We start from the raw sequence: 19,751 nt of genomic DNA, 5'->3' as shown, positions 1-19,751 counted from the left end.
AGGGGATAATTAAACTAAATAAAAATACACACCAGCCACAACAGTAACATCCCCATAAATGAGGATAATTTAAGTACTACATAGGATAGGAGACCTACTTTCCATGATGTTTCCAATGTGACCAGAGACAAGAGAAGAGTAACATTACATGTTGCAGAAAGGAATATTCATTTACTAAAAATATCCTTTCCATTATAGTTTGCATATCAAATAACATCACTGCTTTCCATAATCATGTCATAATCTTACCATAAAATTCAATCAAGGCAACAGCTTGTGTGTGTCCAGAAAGCAATGGAACCATATGAGAAATGACTACAGATGTATCACTGGAATTTAGTTCAATCCTCAAAACATGGCTGTTGAAAGGAATGCTTAAACTATCAGGCAGCAGGTGCCCTGCAGACAGACACCTCCCAGATAAGACTCTTCAAAACACAGACCAACATAGCCAAGATAAGATTTCTGATTATCTAATTTTTGGAATGGGGTGATTTCCACCTTCCGCAAAAAAACACAGCCATTAAACCAAACAGGATATAATCTCATCTGGAATCCCAATCCAGTAATGTAATTTTACTGAGCTGAATTTAAAACGCAGCAGCAAAGAATAAGATGTGATATGATTTGGTTTGTTCATTAGTGCTGAAATGCAATAGAAAGGGAGCAAATGCAATGGGATTCTGGAGAGTTTTATACACTGTGTAATGTACCTCTAGGTGCTCATCTGTTAGGAGAGAGAGAAGTGAAAATATTTTTTCTCCCCTTCTCTCTCTAGTGAGAACACTTAGTGGACAGTACAGGCTCAGTGCTGTTGAAAATAATGGAGTGAGTGCATCCACTCAATTATTTAAAATGGTTGAATAATTGCAGTCCTGTCAGTTCAGAAAACATCTCGCTGTAAAAGCCACTGCACAAAACCATTTCTGTGCAAGTGGTCGTGGCGGCCCCACTTTCCTCCTTATTTACTTATACATTCTATAAATCAGAGCCAATGGGAATGGAAAAGATAGCATATCCCAGTCCGCCATCTGACCTTGCTAAAACCCCCATAACATTCTTCCTAATCAACGGAGAAGGGTGGAGCCCAGACAGATTTTTCGTAGGGTGGTTGTAATTAGACTCACAGGGCCAGATTCACCTTCTGCTGAGTTAGCTGATGCCTGCTTAAACCCTTGCAGAAATCATTTGGGGCAGGAAGTCTGCTAGAGGTGCAGGTTGCAGTGACACAGTTATGGGAGATTAAGTGACCAGCGTAGTCCAAAGAGTGGGCGGGATGGGCAGAGGGTGGGCCACTAACTCAATTACTTTCTGAGGAAGCTCCCACAGGCTTGAAAGCTTCCCACTCGCCATCACAGAATGCAGGGGGAAGGCACTGGTGGCTAAACCTCTCCGAATGTGCTGCGATGGGAAAGGGGAGGCTTGGCCCTGGAGAACAAGCGCAGACAGCAGACTAGCTTGGGTGTGCACGTTCACTGATGTGCTATTCTGCAGCTACCCTAGAGTCAGTCCTGTCCATGGGACACAAAAGGTAAGGGGTGTTGGACATGGGACAAGAGCCACTAAATAGTCTAAGTCAAGCTGGGACAAGTGCCAACCCAGTGTCTGGCCAAACCATTTGAAAACTATATTTTGTTCTGTTCTTTATTTGTTAGTTTAGAACCGTGGTCACCAGTCTAAGCTTTCTGAGGTGTAACACCTGATTTTCAGAAACAGCTAGCAAGTCTATTGATAAATATATAGGTATTGCCACATACCCAAGGTGATATCTATGCTGATGTAATCTTTGTACTCCACCACCACTTGTTCCCTAAGAAATGTCTGTCTCCTTTCCACCCATAGCTATATGATCGTCGTGGATTCTGCTTTAACTGCTAGATTGGCACAACTGCCACATCAGTTTCATTTGGTGCATTTGCCTGTTCACACCCCTCTTAAGACAAAATAATCCTCAATTAACAAAATACATACCATTACTAATGACCTAGTACGATGGACAGCACGACATGAAAACAATATCATGCTCACAATGACACGATGACCATTTAATACAGCTTATTTTACCCATATGAAACAGAACCTGACTAGCCGAAAGAGGAGCTTTGTGTAAGCTTGAAAGCTTGTTTCTCTCACCAACAGAAGTTGGTACAATAAAAAAATAATATTCCCTCGCCCACCGTGTCCAGCAATCAAGAGAGTCAGGTCAGTGAAATAATGGGACCAAATGCACCTGTGACAGGAGAGTAAATGCCAGATGAACTAAGCCTTGTGTTAAAGTCACAATGTGCTCGCTGAAGAGCTTCCTGCCACCTCACTTCCGAGCCCCTTCTGGACCGGACCATTTCCAGCAATGGACATTTCCATGTGTGTCTTTCTGGCTCACCTTATCGGATACTTTTCCCCAGGATCCCTTCCCAAGTGGAAGAGCAGAGGCAGTTTGGTGTGTTCCTCCTGAGTATGGGTGGTTACTCCAGAAATGTTCTGCCCAGGACAGAAATCAATACCCTGCATTGGAGAGAACGAAGTGGGTCATTGGGAATGTGAGATGAGAGAACGGGGTTGAGTTTATTATTTAATAACAGATGTAAATATGAACTCCTCAGCTCTCAAGACTTTGGCTAAGACCACTTTCCCCACTCTCCCGTTCTTAACTGTGACTTTTTTTTTAAAGAAGTTCTAACCCGAAGTTGATTATGAGTCTGCAAACTGGATTCTTCTGTTATTTATGCTGGGGTGAAAAAAGTAACTCTACTGGAGCTGATATGGTGTAAAGCTGGAGGGAGAACTGAAGCAGGACTCACATTTCTGTACTATTAAAAAGCAGAAATCATCTCTATAAAATATTCATTAAAATGAAATGGCAAATGAAAGACAAAAGGGGAGATCATTTAATCATAACTCTGCACATGAAAAGCATCTTCTCCCTTTGATTACTGCAGTACAGAGCTGCATAGACGGGTTCTGATTGGCCGGTGACAACATTATAAAGGGGAAAAAATCCAATAAAATTAAAGGGCATAATCCCAAGAGACAATGAGCACCCACAACTCCTGCTAGCTTCTATGGGAAATGTTAAAGCTCAGTGTCTCTCTGAATCTGACCCAAAGGCATATTTCACTGAAGAAAGCTGTAAATTTTAATTAAAAAAAAAAAAAGAAGTTTGTCTTTCTGATTTACAGCTTCTCGAAGTCCTGGTATTAGGTTATTAAGCTGGTAATGCTAGGTGGGCTGGAAGATCTGCATTAGGTCTGAAAAAAACTCCCGTGCCCATCATTAAACTCTGTGGAAGCAAAAACCAGGATTTCCCCAGCAGTAGCGGCTGGTATGATGACCATAAGTATCTGGACGTTCCAGTTGCTCACATCAATGGGTTAAGTCCTCAATAACCAGCCCAGGGACACCCAGAGCTGTCTGTTCAGAAATCCAGAGCAGTTAGCTCTCTGCATCTGTGCATTTGTATGCTTTGCCAGGTTGTGTGTCTCCTGAACTCCAGCCAATTATAAGCCAGATGTCAACTCCCTAATAACTTAGAGCTTGGCCTACGGTCCTACGGGCTAACAGAACACTTTTAGCTCTGGGAATAGCAAAAAATTTTAAGTGCTAATTTCACTGAGGAGAAAATAAAGCAGGAGGCCCCATATACTAGCAAGAACTAGCACCTAATGGACTTGTTAAACCTCACAGGTTTACAATTCCAGCTAACATGCTGCGCTATTTACTGTACTTCATAATGCCCTGAGACATGGACAGAGACCCAGAGAGAAGGTAAATGGTAATATTTAAATGGGGGGGGGGCAGTGAAAAGCAGTTGTACCATTTGCTTATAAAACAACAAACAAACTGAAAGGCTCTCCACAGATGTTAGGATTTGATTGGCAAACAATTTTCTAAAAATATCCTGTATGTTTTTAATGGACAGCTGGTCAGCGGAGCAGTTAATATTCTGCTTTTCAATAAAGCAAGAAGGTTAGAAGCCCATGAAATCCCATTTATCTGCACAGAGCTATAGATTCCTGAATCAGTGGCTGGAAAAAATAAGAGAGTTGCTTGATAGGTTGTAGCGGGCAACTAATAATGGACTTTAAATGGATACAAAAATGATTGACCTTTTAACCTTCTCATACCATAGACCTTGGAGACTGAATGAGGTTTTGATAGTGGAAAATAGAATTTAACTTTAAAAAGATACATGGAACAGTTAGCGGAAAGGTATCAAAGCCCAGATATAACATACAAATTATAATTTGGATGCAAATCAAACAAGCTATTTAATTAAGTGCCTGCTAATTGATACACTGCTCCTCTACTGCAAATGTTTTAGTTTGAGGGAGAATTTATTCTCTTGGGCATTTGCTTCTACATTGCTCTGCTTACATGAGAAGCAAATGGTGAAATGTAATTCACAAAATGAGGTGCTCCAGAACACGTTCCAGATTATATCCCCCGATTCCTGAGAAATAAGTCTTCAACAAAGGTGTCTCAGAACCAACAAAAAGCTACCTGTCTCTCTAGCTTCAAAAGCCAATTCCCTCTTCAAATCTAATTTACTAGAGGGAAAAAGAAAATCCCTCAAACATAACATTCTGTGACATTGATAAATAACACCCCGAAAACGTGGCTGAAACTACCTTTTTTACATTCTAAAGCCTTTCAACTTTATCTCCACAAATAAACAGTGAAATACAAATCATTTCTATGATGTTCAGTGTGACATCAAAATCCACCTGTGGCCCAGAGATGGCCTCAAAACTTTCCTACTTGCATATCAACTACTAAGTAAAATCATATTCCCCCTCCATCCCCTCGGACGGCACTGTCCAGCAAAACAACCACTCCATCAAAATACAACATCAACAGTTAAAAATGATCCTCTTAGAAGTCCAGGCCCTGAGATCCAATGGGAAGGAGCCTGACATAATAAATATCTAGGTAAGTGAAAGACAGGAAGAGGTTACAGCAAATGGAAGGATCCAGTACAAACCAGAAGGATGGTAATAAATAGGGAACCAACTGCGATCACTCCAAAAAAAACCCACCACCACCTTTTTGGGGAAAAACAGTTGTTATCTGACTTCTAAAGATAGGGAGGAATGGACTGAGATGGATAGCGGGGAAAGCAGGTTCCAGGGCAGACGGACCCAGAACATCAGGGTGGTTATTGAGGAAAGCCCTGATCCTGCAGTCAGAGCGGTTTGGGCGCAAAGGTCCAACGGCATACATCTGAGTGCCAGACAGGACGTTATGGGGCTGTGCTGGGATCCCTAATGGCAGATGATGAACAAGTGCTGCTATCCATCAGGACAAGGTTCCTGGTCTCAAATGCTGCCAGGTCCTCTGCCATGAAGAGCTTTCAAAACCAATGACTGCCAATTTAAAAATTCACGCCTCTGGTGGCCATTATAAAGAATGCAGGCATATGTAGCGGGCACACTTCCATCTGGTTCATGAGTCAATTTAACCAGAGCCCCATTTGCAACTGCAAAACCCAGTACTGCAATAGAAACGGCAAAGGCAGACCCTGAACGCTTGTGTGGCCCATCTCCTTCAAGTGTTCACTCACGTCAGTCTGACTGCAGGGCTGAGGCTGTAAAAAACATTATAAATAAATAACCTGAATATTATATATACACTATACTAGGTTTCAGAGTAGAAGCCGTGTTAGTCTGTATCCGCAAAAAGAACAGGAGTACTTGTGGCACCTTAGAGACTAACAAATTTATTAGAGCATAAGCTTTCGTGGGCTACAGCCCACTTCTTCGGATGCTATACTAGGTGTCAGAGCACAATACCTAGCAGGATGACTGAGGACACAGCCATTGCCATTGTACAAGCCAAGTGAGGAGGTCTGATGGCATCAAAGATTTTGCCAGAGCAATTAATATGTGCTGATGGGAAAAAAAATGTTGGTTACATACAATGCATCAACCCCCAATTTCCCATTAAAATGGACATTCTGAGCCGCCTCTTGATGGAGCCCTATTGCTGAAACCTGACATTATCTGAGACACCAGCAGTATCACTGCCCAATTTAAGAGGCAGTAAAACAGCTTATATTCTGCAGGAAAATCACTTGACTATTTAAATACCATAATAGTAATTCTGCCTCTCCCTACAGTCAATGCTGTTTCCAGTTCTTGAGAAGGAAACTACACAATAGCCTCTATGAATGAAACTGAAAGTCTAGGATGCTCTGTCTGCACTGCTTCCCTTTTCAGAGCAAAGAATTTTTAATCAATTCTGCTTGAGATTTGGGAAGAATTTTCAGGAACAGACAATCCACACATTTGCACATCTGAACGGTGCCTCTGGTGTCTTGGGAAACTTAGATTAGGGTTGTGTATGCTGCTTGGGAGGGGAGAGGGGGAAGTGAGATGGAGACTGTCCCTAGATCTTCCTTTATCAGGATGAAAGGAATTACTACTTTTCATTCCTGCCTCACATAAGGTTCTTCTGCCTTCTCTGCACAAGCTGGAGTGAGAGCTGATGAAGCAGACGTGACTGGTGAAGAACGAGACTGTTCTTTCTAGATATTTGTACTGGTGAAGATTGTTAGGGAATTTGAAATCATGCCACTGTTTCAGAATGATTTCCCACTCTTCGGCAAATTAGACATTCCTTTTTAAAAGGACAAGCTAACCACACAGGCCATAGAAACTAAGAGCTTTGCAGGCTTTAATGTTAGATACAGTGGGCCTGATCCTCAGCTGGTGTAAATCAACATCCTTCCACTGAAATCAGTGGAGCTTTGATCTACACCAGATGTGCATCTGGCCCAGTGTTTTTGCTGAGTTCCAGATGGCCAGCTTCACTTAAAAATGAAATGCATACAGGAGAAGAATGAAGAATCCCTTTAAGGGAAATGGGTTGAGCCAATTCCCGCCCTCCCCACAACAAAACCAAAACCATCATTAGACTGATTATATTGTTTCCTTAAACATTTTTGTTACGAGAGCCTGTTACTAACAATGTGCTTTTAACTGGCTATTGATTCCCTGCACAATTCTAATATAGTTTACTCTGCACCTTATATGAGGTAAGATGTTCATTTACAATAAACAGTGACCTCACAAAGAAGAAAGGTAATTGCTTGTATTTAGACAAATTCTCTGATCTTTTTCCGCACACTTATAAAAACACGAGGGACATGTCTACAGCTAGGCACAGTTCTGTGCCTTGTTAGAAACAGCCAACTAAGAGAGCATCAGATTACTTGCAAATAGTAACCAGAAGCATGTCTGTTAGTGGACCAGATCTCCTGGACAGGGATGATGTTTTGTACCATTGCACAGTGAAGAGAAATTTTACTGAATGTCATTGACTTCCTCATACAAAAAATAAAAATAAACCTTTCCTCCAGACAGGACAAGTGGATTTTTAAGGGGGCAGGAGTGTCCGCCCCTCCAGCCCCACTGCAAGCCCCTCAGCAAGAACTACTGACTGTTGATTATATGGCTTGTGACTCAATTTCCAGAGTAAATGGCCCACAGATGTTATGTCAATAATGACATGAGACAAATCCAACAGTTCGCCATTTTGGGCTCCTAGCCAAGCGATGGAATCAGCACTTGTGTTAATGTAAGCCCTCTGGCGATTCATCTCCCGGGCACTATCCCAGAGCATTCTGAATTTACAAGTGACTGTGGATTATGATAGTGGCACAGCAAACACTGGACCGTCTCCTTGCCAACAGTTCCTCATTCCAATGCTCAGAACACAGAACAACAAAACAAATTTTAATATTAGGAAAAAACCAGCTTGTTTGAGGCAGGTATCCCCAACACTGCAGCAATCTGCTCTTTCTTCTTGTCCTTGCCACAGCACTGGAAAGCAGCGATTCTCACTCGTGGCAGTTCTCAGCAAAAGCCTCCAGCATTGGAACTCAGAGTGACCGAACACCTGAAAATGCTGGTGCTGGTTTCTCTTGGCAGCCGCTTCAGCCCTGTTGAACAAAAATCGCTTCTAATGTGTTAACTGTCTGGAAGGGAGTGGAGAAAAGGGGCAAATCGAAAAGTCTCCATCGGCTCTCAAGCAGAAGCGATCGATAGCTAGCTCATATGCTCAGAGGACCACAATCAAATGTCATTATTTGTGAGGTTCTACTTGACTTCACATCCCCCCTCACAGAAAAGGCTTTATCGATTCCTTCATGTTGATGAGAAGGGCAATCAGAACAGACCGCAGCACAAATAACCCCGCTGGCATTTTACAGTGAAGCAATAGGGTGTGTTTGTGTACACACACACACACACACCCTTTATGAAAAACCACTGAAAACTACTAACAAGATACTAAGCCGACAGTAGAGAGGCTGAAGTTTATCAGCCCCAATCCACTAAACCAAAGGGCTTTTTAAAAAATATTTTGGCAAAGATCCAGTTAAGGTCACCTCACCAGTGCTACCGAAGAGGTATGCTCTGTGGTAGTGATCTCGGGACTAAGCAGAGGCGAGAGCTTTACCCTCCTGGTGACTCAAGTTCTTGCCACCTCTAATGAACCACTAAAATCGGGATTTTGGAAGGAATTTAATTACCCCTCAAAAAAGAGAGGCCAGTAGATTCCTTCAGGAATCCACAATTTTCCCCTTTATTCTCCTCCCCCCCGACCCTGTGTAAAGCTGACCTGTCCTCCCAACAGAGGAGGGCTAAATGCAGCTCCCTCCCTCTAAACTCTTCAGCATTGTTCCTGATCAGCTGGGCAGGGCAGCAGGAGAGCATCAGAGCATGAGGCGTATGTTTCAGAGTGGGTAGAGTAAATCTGCCTGTCCTCCAGGATCTGCCTCGTCTCACTGACCTCTTCTGGGCTAAACGCAGTGGTGACAAATAGTGGTATGTGGTACAAGATATACACACAAGTGGTAGTGTATCTGTTTGGCAGTCTGTGGTTGGGCCAAACACATGCAACTTAAATGCCACAAGGATGGCAGGGGAATGCAGCAGGAAAAGCAACTCAAAGAAGGCTGTCGGGCAAAGCGGTGGGTGCATGGGGGGCTGCTCTAGCTTACAATTGAATTGGCTTTCAGCACAACCACCGAATGCCAGTTGGGTGTGATTCCTAGACTCCAAAGCCAGAAGGGACCACTGTGATCATCTAGTCAGCTCTCCTGCATAACACTGGCCATGAGACTTCCCGGAATTCGTTCTTGTTTGAACTACAGCATGTATTTTAGAAAAACATCCAAATCTGGATGGTGGAGAGTCCACCTCAGCCCTCGGTAAGTCGTTCCAATGGTTAATTACCCACACTGGTAAATATTTGTGCCTTACTTCTAGTCTAAATTTGTCTAGCTTCAATTTCCAGCCAACTACCCTACTTGACTGGTGACACAGATCCTCTGACCAATTTGCATTGGATGTGTCATGTACACTGCTGTGTTCATTACTACTGGATTTGGCTGGAAGGTTGTCAGTGCCGATAGGGCCGTGGAAGAGCCTACGCTCGGAGAGCCATAAGCACCAAAGGACAGTACGGGCCAGATCCTCGGCAGGTCTAAAGCGACATAGCTGCACTGATTTCAATGGAGCTATTGCGACTTACCGCAGCTGAAAGTCTGGCCCTAGGCCTGCCGGGTGAATCCAGTTACAGGTTCTGTCACCCTGCTGCAGACTACACTTCCTGTGCTCTCACAGCGTCTTTTTAAACTCCAGGGGTCAATAATGCAGTATTTTTCCTGTGGAATCATTTATTTACTGACTCTCCAATGAAGTCTGAGACTAAAGAATTCTTAAACTTCTCCGTGTCTCCTTTTTTTCAGTCCAGAACCAAATCTCACTCAGGAATAGAATATGTATTAAATCTCAAATTATTTACAAATATAAATATATTCTCTCAGTAAATTCACTTATCTCTGTCCTATTCATCTGCTCCTGGATGTCAGACAATTCAAACTGCATAAACATGAACCACTTGTAAATCACAAAGGCTTTTTATTGTACAAAAATGGCAGCGAGGTAAATATTCCTCATGTGAGCGTCCCATGTAATTTACAAGCAGGAGTGGTGTGTGCCATCAAGTCCTTAGTCTCACTTATTTCCGCTGAGTGGATTTATATTTCTTTCCCTTATGCTATTTAAGGGAGTAGCCATTCATGAATATAAGTTATCTAAATAATCAAGTAGAAATAGCAGGGAAGATAACACCAAATAGTCCTGTAGTGCTAGGAAATAGATTATAACGATTTATGGGAGGAAGCAGATTAGAAAATACTGGCTTTGGAGGATAAAAAAACAAAAACCAAAAAACCAACACATTTCATCTTTGTGACTGATGACATGAAATTGAATCCCAAACTAGAATGCAGATGATGGGTACCAGTTAAAGCATGTTAATGTCATGAGAGTTTAATAAGGCAAAGAGACTATAAATCAGTGGACTGCTGGCATGGGATCTTTGCACTGTAAATATTCCAAGTGCCATATGGGGAGAAGCATGCACAACCGAGTTATCTCCTGGGGTTAGCTGTCTGTAAGCGTCTCCTCTGTGCTCCATTTTACACATACTTTATTACTTAGCTGCCTAACACTGCAATCAAGCCAGTAGCTTTCCAGGTGAGAGGCTAAAATTCCTAAACTTGCACAAATTCTTCTTAACCAAGCTTGACGGTGAAAAGCATGGAGGTGTTCAGAAGACACACATGTGGCCAGAAGGATAACAATGTGATGTTTTCCAATCCTAACATCAATTGGATTCTGGTTTGCTCAGTGGCATTTACAGGTTTAAAAATCTTAAAACAAAAGCACACCAAACATGAATTAAAAATCACATAAGTTGTCTGTATTTTGGTTTGGCGGGATTCGTTTTAAATTGATAGATGTTGGTAAATGTCAATTTCAGCTGACACTGAAATCAACACAAAAAAAGCATCCATCAGTAATAGCATGAGTGCAGCCTGCCCCTCCCCCCGGCACGCTGCACCTACAGGGATCCAATGTCACTGGCCTTTTGGCAGCGCAGTCCTGGGAGTGAGCGAGCAGGGCCATGACAGCAGAGCTGCAGAGGGCTTCCTGCATGGTGACACTGGATCGCTGCAGGAGCAAGGTGTGGGGGAGGCTGCGGTCCTAGCAGGCGAGCATAGTGCTGGAACTAGAGGTGCTGAGAGTGCTGCAGCACCCCCTGGCTTGAAGTGGTTTCCATCATACGCAGGGGTTACAGTTTGGTTCAATGGCTCTCAGCACCCGCACTGTACAAATTGTTCCAGCGCCCCTGCAGAGCAGAGCAGAGACTCCCAGCCAGGCCTGTGAGGGATGAGTCCCCAGCTGTGGGGTAGGTCACCCTGCTGCTGAAAGGCTCCTGCCCAGGGACAAAACCATTCAGTAGCAGGGTGGCCTCCGCTGTGGCTGGGGGCTTTCCTTCCTCCGTGCCATCCTGACCAAGGGTCCTGCACCACCCTGTCTGCTCTGCCCTCCCAGGCTCCCCGCTTTCTCCACACCTTGCACATGCAGGGATCGGGTGTCACCGGCCTGTGACCACATGGGGAATCCTCTGCAGCTCCGCTGTCATGGCCCCACTCACTCACCCACCAGCCAGGTGTGTGGGAACTGTTCAGCAGTGGGGTAGCCTCCCCAGCAGCCAGGGGCTCATCCTCCTCTATGTAGTCCTGATCAAGTAGGATCTGCTCCAGGTCAGGACCGCAACCTCCTTCGCACCTGTGTTTTGGGCCCCTCAGTGGCACAGGGAGTTCTCTACAGCCCTGCCCCAACCCTACCCATCCCTTAATATCATGCAACAGTAAAAATTTAGAAATAAAAAAAGTGATACTAATAATTGAAATTAAAGAAAAAAATTGGATTCTGACAAGACTATCTATATTTAGTAAAAAAACCTCTCCCAATTAACAAGGGCTTTCAAGAGCAAATGGAGGTTTGGCTGAAACATGAAACAATGAAGCAACTCTACAAAAATAACAAGATACTAAATTATCCGTAAAGTAAACCTCTTGAAAATAAACAGGGAGTTGTTTTGACGTATCTGGCCAACCTCAGGCCTGTTTAAATGGTTGCAGCTCCAATAAAGATGATGGAACTGTACCAGCTTTCACCAGATCTGACTTTGGCCCCACCATCTTTATGAGTGAAAGGCTTCCAAGTTCAAAGGGAGTCTAATACATCTCCACATCTGACTCAGATAATCAGGTAATGAGCCAGTCAGGAGACCCCACCATTAGACAAGGTAAAAACTTGCTTTCTTAGCCAAAAGCCCCAGTGGCTTGGCAAGGCAAACTCATCTGTTCTGTCCACAATCAGGATTTCTAATGTCACACAAGTGTACATTAAAGTCCACTTGCAATGAAGCCAGCAAGCAAAACTGGCTCCTCCTATTCTGCCAAGATAACTCCAACCACAATATAAATATTACTGATAACAAAGCAGTAATGGCAAGGAGGAACTGTGGAGCGGTCATGTATGACAAGCTTGCAAAAAAGAAAACAAAAATCAGAACTGTAAAAATATTCTGCATTCCGAATTATTTATTTATTTATTTATTTTAAGCTCGTGAGGGTTGTAATTAACCCTGGAGGACATGAGAGGAATCGGAACAAATTTCAGCCCCAGCTTCCCCTGCATGTTGTTAATGGCTATTCTGTCCACTAATGTGCTCCAATTTTACCCACATCAACCACATGTGATACAAGCTGCAGGAAAGCAAGTGAATTTTTAATCATCTCTCTGATGTACAGCATAATTACGGACTTTAATCAGCCAGTAGTTAAACAAAGACTTAGAAAGAAAGAAATATTCCTTAATTACACAACTGCCACTGCTCACAGTGGGAGAGTCTTTGAAATGAGTAACCGGTCTCCATTATCACAGCTACACACATATTCAGACATGTACAAACAGGTTAGATCAATATAGGCATTTATTTTTTTCTGAACTAGGTGTGTAAGTGTGTGTATGTGCTTATATTACAATGGAGAGCAGTTACTCATATCTGACATGGTCTTGTGTACACATGGGAAGTGCACATCCTTTTCCAATGTCCCCACTCACAGTGAAAATCTTCCACACTCTTTCCATGTCACTTGAAAGATCCGAGCTTTATTCACATACACGTGTCGACAATATCTTGCATCATCCGCCTCACAAAGTGTTAACAATGGCGTAAAGTATGCGATGCAAGTTTCCCTCCCAGTTGGTAAGTCTCTTTGGCGCCATGTAAAATTGCAACTTTGACTCTTTGAGCCTTACAGTCTTTCTAGATACAAAGTTTACAGCCATGAATGTAGAAGTCTTCCGTGATGCTGCCTCTACCCCCCACCCCGCTCGCCCTGAGTATACAAACTACATGCTTGTTTTCACATCCACAAATGCTAGCAGCACTTTGTTCTGCACCTGTGAAGCCCTGAAGACCTCCCATACATAACAAATAGTCATAATCTTACAAACAACCCCCTGTACCACCAGCCTGCTGTTGAAATTGCTGAGAGCTGTGCCATAGCACATTTACTTCACTTTTAAGGGCATAATCAGCATGGCACAATGGTGAGCTGCCATTTGTGAAATGCCCCAGAGTTTATTACCCAAGTTTGGAACAAGAAAGATACAAAATCAGAAAAACAGCAAGAGAGTATCACTTAGAACAAAGGGATGATCAACCGAGAGAGCTCAAAAATGTGCTGTCTTAGAATGATTTAGGTCGGAGCATGCTTTTGTAAGAGATGAAACACAAGTGCTCTGTTTTCAGCGGCTGCAGTTCTTTGCACAGTACAGCTGCTGATGGCTGGACTTCCTTCCCTCTCCATGCATTGCTTAGCAAAGCAGCCTTATATTCGTGTCAATAGTGAGGGACATTGAATTCCTCATATCAGACACTGGATCCACACCAACAACTTAATGTAACACTCCAAATGGGGTGACATATGAGTTGGTAAGAATTGATCAAGAAAAGATGCTTAACGTTGGAGTATATTAGAGGCTAAAAAAAAAAACCCAACCCCAACATCCAAAACAACCCAAGAGGACAATTTCCTGTGATTGCCCTGGAATGACATTGACGTCAATATGAAGGTGCTGAAATACTAGTCTCCTTCCTCCTTTCCCTTTATCCTACAGATCCAGCAGTAATGACACATCAATGTCTCCACTAAAAGGCTGGTTTAAAATGGAGCGCAGGGACATGCCAATGATTTCGAATTCCCCTTTAATGGGTTTTCCCCCCCCCATGAGGAAAATGTCACTTGATGCAACTGAGAATGGGGGAAATGAACTAAACGAGGGGGTTTTGTTTTCTGTTACCTGACTGAACTGCTCCCAGGAGTTGATCCAGGTCCAGTAGTGAGCCTTGTAAAGCCCAAGTCTTACTGCCATCATCTCGTTGCCACGGTAATAGAATATCGGCCTGACAGGGAAGCAGAAGGGGGAGGGGAAGTGCAGCTGCATGAGAAATGCAATGTGCCTAAACAAACGCTTGGGCAGGCACACTGATAAGGGAGACAAACACTTTAATGGAGTCTGACTTCCGATTCAGCTATCAGTCAGGAACAGGCTGCCTTCTCAGAGTCTCCACTGCAAGGTTTTCAATTAACATTTTTTAAAGTGTTCATCAAGTTGAGAGCTCACATTGCACAAGAATGAAACATTATACAACTGGGCTGCCAGTGACTGTTAATCCTTGAACTATCAGCCCCTGGAATTTTCTATAGAGCGTGACGATTTAAACACCAAATGTCTCAGAAGAGTGGGGTGTGTGATGGGGATTCACAGAACATGTGATGCTTGGTCTCCTGTTTATGGCTGGGGACAGCTAGAGAGCACCAGACTGCCAGCTGTTACTGTCACACAGGCTGATTAGCCAGAGAAGGGGGAAAACGGCATTAAAGACGCATTCTGCTTTCCAGTGCCATCTCAGAATGCACCCAAATCACAAATGCTAGCACTCCAACATGCTTTAGATTCCACCCCCATCAATTTCTCAAAAAGCCTTCCCATTAACTTGGCCTAATGCAATTCTGGGTGCTGCCTTTTCTCAAACCTCCATGCTTCTCAATTTAGGGAGCACACTGGGGATATATTTGGAAAATATATTCTATTCAGACTAGTTAATGGCCTGTGTCCCCCTTTCAAAAAATGTTGTGGCGAGCTCAGCACTGTCCCCCCTTTTCCCTCTGGTTTCACCGACAAAGCACTCTGTTGCTCTTGGAATGGAAGGTAAAACCAGACCACTCCATTTCTGCAGAACTGAAGCATCTCTAGAGGGCAGACTCTGTTGGCAGAGTTCCTCATGCAAGGACTCCAGCTTGGTCAGCTTTTTCCAGTAGTTATAGACTGCTACACGAAGTCAGAAAGTTCATCATCATCAGTTCTGAATCTGCAGCTTTGGTTTGGACTCAGAATTCCTATTTTGCAAGAACTGTCTGGTTCTATGGTGCCACCTTGAAGACCATATCTTCATGGTAAGAGAAGGTTAAAAATCTCCCTGACTGAAGCACAGGAGTGGTCTTAGATCCCTTCTGGTTTGAGAATGAACTACAGTTTCCATCACTCCCTGCACAAACTATGAGTATTTAATGAGGAGCTCTTTGTATTTATGAGGAGCTTGTGAACAAAGGGAAAAACAGGGCCCATTCCTTTTAGTCCACTCTGTATACACCAAAAACTCCTAAGGGATAATGAGAGTGAAGGGGGTAGCAAGAATGCAGAATGGGGTCCAAAATGTTCCCACCAGTGAAAGAAAAGGACTCACTCATCCTGTTCTCACTCACCCATAACACTCATTCCTCAAGGAGCTTTCTTTAGTTGGGGGTGTTTGTATAAGATCTTTTGTTTTAAATAATCTTTTCCATCCCCACATCATCTTTACTGTTCCTGCTTTCTTAGCGAAAAAGGATGTTAAAACCTAACCCACTGGAAAAAAATATGAATGGAGTTTTTGGCTTTGGAAGACCTGACCTGGTTCACCTGGTGCACTGAAGTGACAATTATTGTAGTGCAAGGGGCAGAGTAATAAAACGTTTGTCTCTCCAATGAAAAAACTCTTATGTCAATAAAGAACCCCTTCAACCTTAAAGAAATAAAGTAATGCTAATTGCAAACATTTCACAGCACTCACAGATCCAGTAACGCCCAAAATTAGACACGAGGTGAATCATCTGCAGTGCTATGCAGGTGCTTTCTACCCTAATGGGCACAAAAATAGCTTTTCTGACCTAAGGTTCAAAGTCAACACAGATGAATCCTGCAAGTGTCCCGGTGACTTTTCTCATGCTCTCCCCTACTTATGGAACATCCTCTCTACTTTGATTTGTCAGGCTGCTTCCCTCTGCTCAATTATACCATTCCTGGAAATACTCCCAGTTCTACATTGCCCAGGAAAGGAAGTCAAGAATTTTCACTGTCTAATCTTGTCTTGTTTTAACACCCATCCCCTCCCCCACTGCTGCTCGTTATGCTAGCTCTTCAAGTCAAGTCTAAAATTTGGGCCCAACCGTGAAAAAGGATCCACACAAGCAGACCCAAAGGAGCAAGTGGGGTTTCAGTGAAGTCCCTTTTCAGGGTCAAGGCCTTTGACTGTATACTCTTTCAGGCAGTGGCTGTGTTTTGTGAAGGACCCAGACACTCTTGGTTGCTACACAGTAATAAATAATTAAACCTCCTTTCCCTAACTAGGTTAGAATTCACGGAATTTATCCTCACTGTGACCTTATGCTATTCCAGGGATCTGTGCTAATCCCTGGACAACTGAATGTGCCCAGGGAATCCATTTCCTGGCAATATGCTGAGTTTCAAGCAATCCCACCTCGCTAGCTCCAGCACATAATTAGCACAGAAAGTAAATCTCTGTTGCTCACCCCAATTCAGCCACCAGGAACACAAAGTGTACCAGGCCAGTTTCTAAAGTAATAATAGTTTTTAAGAAGAGATTTTTAAAATGAGCAAATGAGTTCTGCCCCCCTCCAATAATCGCGAGGGAGGAGCTGTGAGCTCCGTGCTCATAACTAACCTGTCAATTAGCTTGCCCTGCAGGATGACAGGAGAAAGGTCAATACCGTCAATCTGTCTGTCACTGGGAGGCTGCAATCCCGCTAGGGAGAGGCTGGTGGTGAAGAGATCCATCACATTACCCAGCTGATGACTCACCTGAAATCGACAAGACAACGAAGAGCATTTGCACAGACTTTCCATACAAATTCAAGCAGACGAGGCTGCCTGCCTCTCTGCTACAAAAGAGCTGCTTTCTCAATCCCATTCCTTTTTTGCAGCTCTCAAAATTTCTCACTTGGGGCTTGCTCCTGCTCATATCAGAGTCACATGCAAAGTCCCCATTAGCTTCTAGAGGGCTGAATCAAGCCCTTCCTCCTTTCATGTTGTTTTTTATGGATTTTTTTTTTTAAACCTTTCCCTTTACTTCACCCACTTTCCATTCATTCATTCATACTTTGTGGTGCTTAGGGCCCCCTGGTGTGCATAAGCAAATTATTACTCATTCGGAGATTGAAAAAAATCAGTATTCCATACAAAGTTCCCCTTGATTTATTCCATCCATTGGCCCTCTCCAGAGCCCTGCATTGGCAGGGGTGAGCTCCCAGCAAGTACAGAAGTGGGTGGATGGGGAGTGATCTTCAGGGCCCAATGACCTTGTCTACAAACCGTTTTCAACAATTCTAGAATGGTAAATCTGAAATATTTTAGAATATTTTTATCAGGGAGGAAAAACCACCATTTTTTGGCTTTAGTGGTTTTTTAAGAGGTTTTTAAATTTAACTGGCAGCCATATTTATAATTCCTTCTGTCTTAATTATTTCTGTTTTAAAAGCAAGCATCCCACACAGTATTTGTTTCCATCGATTACCTTCTGACTGATTTACACACACACACACACACACACACACACACACTTTCTGTGCTATGCTACTATGCTAGGAGACTATCATCTGCCTTGGGATGGGGAATTAACCAACATTACACAAATTTGAGGCCGATATCTTCAGTCTAGTGAGAGAGTATGAGCGCTTTGCGACAGGATGCATCAGTACCAGATGTGACCCAACAGAACCTTCCCAGGCATACCGCAAACTCGGAAACAAAGAGCCATGTGACCCAATTCAACATACTTATAAAGTGGAGAAAAAACATTTACTTTCTTTTCCATCCAAGGCAGATTCTCATGTTCTACCAATATACTGAGGATACCAATATATCGGTCATAACATCATAACCATCAAAGCCTGCCTTATCCATGAATCTTCCGGCTAATAAGTAATGGATCTCCATTTACTAAGCTGACTCTAAAAGAGTATTTAAATACCGGAGCAAATTATGATAAAAGAGGAACTCTGCAACATATCAGCTCAGTTGTTTTAGTTTCTTCAGCCCTATTAAGGGGAACAAACTATCTTCTGAATTACTAAACCTCTTGCTCTAAGTGGCTAGATGGCCAATAGGTTGAAAAAGTGAACATCTAAGGATTTAAGCGGGGAATTGAAAAATATTTCTGAAAATTACAGTATTTTCCTCTTTCCAAAAACAACAGGCTGCATGCTGGGCTTGCATTTGGGATGGATTAAGCGTTTAACATTGCAATGTCACTCTGCTGGATTACAGTCATTTCAATTCTTAACCATTTGAATTCATCACAAAACACTGACGAGCATTTAATACTGAGGAAGGATATGGGCAAAACTTCCCCTGTTCCCATGCAGGAGAAACAGAATGCAAAGCAGCAAGCATAGAGAGGGCCTGATCCTGGAAACCTTTATTTATGAAAATAGCCTTTAGTCAGTAGAGTAATCTGACTGAAATTACTGGGATTACTGGCATGTGAAAGGTTGCGTAGGATCAGGCCCATAGTTTGATTCAGAGCTTTTGCTGCACTGAGGTACTTTGGAAGAGGCTAGAATCAGCCTGTTTTTGTGGGCAGTAAGGATGGGAAGGGGTTAAATCACAGGACCTGAAATATTAAACGGTTCTCCACATGAGCAACACAAGAGGCAGGTATGTACACGAACTCTTCTCAAGGTTCATCTCCTCATTTGGAGGAGAGGATGGAGGGAAACTGCTTGTAACTTTCTCTGCTACACAACCTCGGAGAAGGAACTGGAACAGTCCCATTTTACAGTGAAACTGGACGTACTGTTTTAGTTTTATAATGTGCACTGGTACTGGGTGATCCATATTTTCTCCCTTCAAACCAAACCAAACCGACATACACTGCACCAAATCCTGCAGTCCTTACCCAGGCAAACCTCCCATTGCCTTCCACCCCAACAACTAAGTCAGACACCAATGAGACTGCGGCTCACTGCAAATACATAATGGTTACACACACGCTCCCTGTTCCTTTGCAAGAATGACAGACGCGCCTTTTTATTGCTGATTCAAACACTAACAAAAATGCTGTTGTGTAGCGTCAGATACAGAGATCTGGGGAGGGGTCAGGCCCCACTGACCCCATTTTGATGGGACCTAGATGTTGCTGCTGATGCTCCTTACGCTCTACTGTCTCCACACTGCTCTCTTTGGGTACACCTACCTACACTGCAAAAAATAAACATCACATTAAAAAGGATCCACAACAGTGTGTCTCAGAACAACTGACTTAGGCTCATGCTACAGGACTAAATATAGCGGGGCAGACATTCCTGCTTGGGCTGGAGTCCGGGCTCTAAGACCCATCCCCTTCTCCAAGCTAGCATGAGTCTGTCCACTAGGGCTGGGAGGCTCACCCCCAGCTGCAGTGTAGACATACCCTTAGATTGTCGGCTCCTTAGAGCAAGGATCTTGCCTTGTGTGTGTGTTTTGTAAAGGGCTGTGCACACG

The 19,751-nt window shown here is 43.3% G+C and overlaps 1 protein-coding gene across 1 annotated transcript in view; it reads right to left on the bottom strand.

Moving 5' to 3' along the window:
• The window catches only part of GALNS (galactosamine (N-acetyl)-6-sulfatase), a 70,673-nt gene that overhangs the window by 17,458 nt on the left and 33,464 nt on the right, over window positions 1-19,751 (bottom strand). The window contains exons 10-12 of the mRNA XM_054048646.1: window positions 16,936-17,072; window positions 14,232-14,334; window positions 2,384-2,505 (exon numbers count right to left, since the gene is read on the bottom strand). Coding sequence (XP_053904621.1) covers window positions 2,384-2,505; window positions 14,232-14,334; window positions 16,936-17,072 — 362 coding nt within the window. The remainder of the gene's footprint in view (window positions 1-2,383; window positions 2,506-14,231; window positions 14,335-16,935; window positions 17,073-19,751) is intronic.

The sequence above is a fragment of the Malaclemys terrapin genome, chromosome 14, assembly GCF_027887155.1.
Source record: "Malaclemys terrapin pileata isolate rMalTer1 chromosome 14, rMalTer1.hap1, whole genome shotgun sequence".
Taxonomy (NCBI): Eukaryota; Metazoa; Chordata; order Testudines; family Emydidae; genus Malaclemys; species Malaclemys terrapin.
The sequence above is the reverse complement of the archived record's forward strand: the minus strand, read 5'-3'. Positions and strand labels throughout refer to the sequence as shown.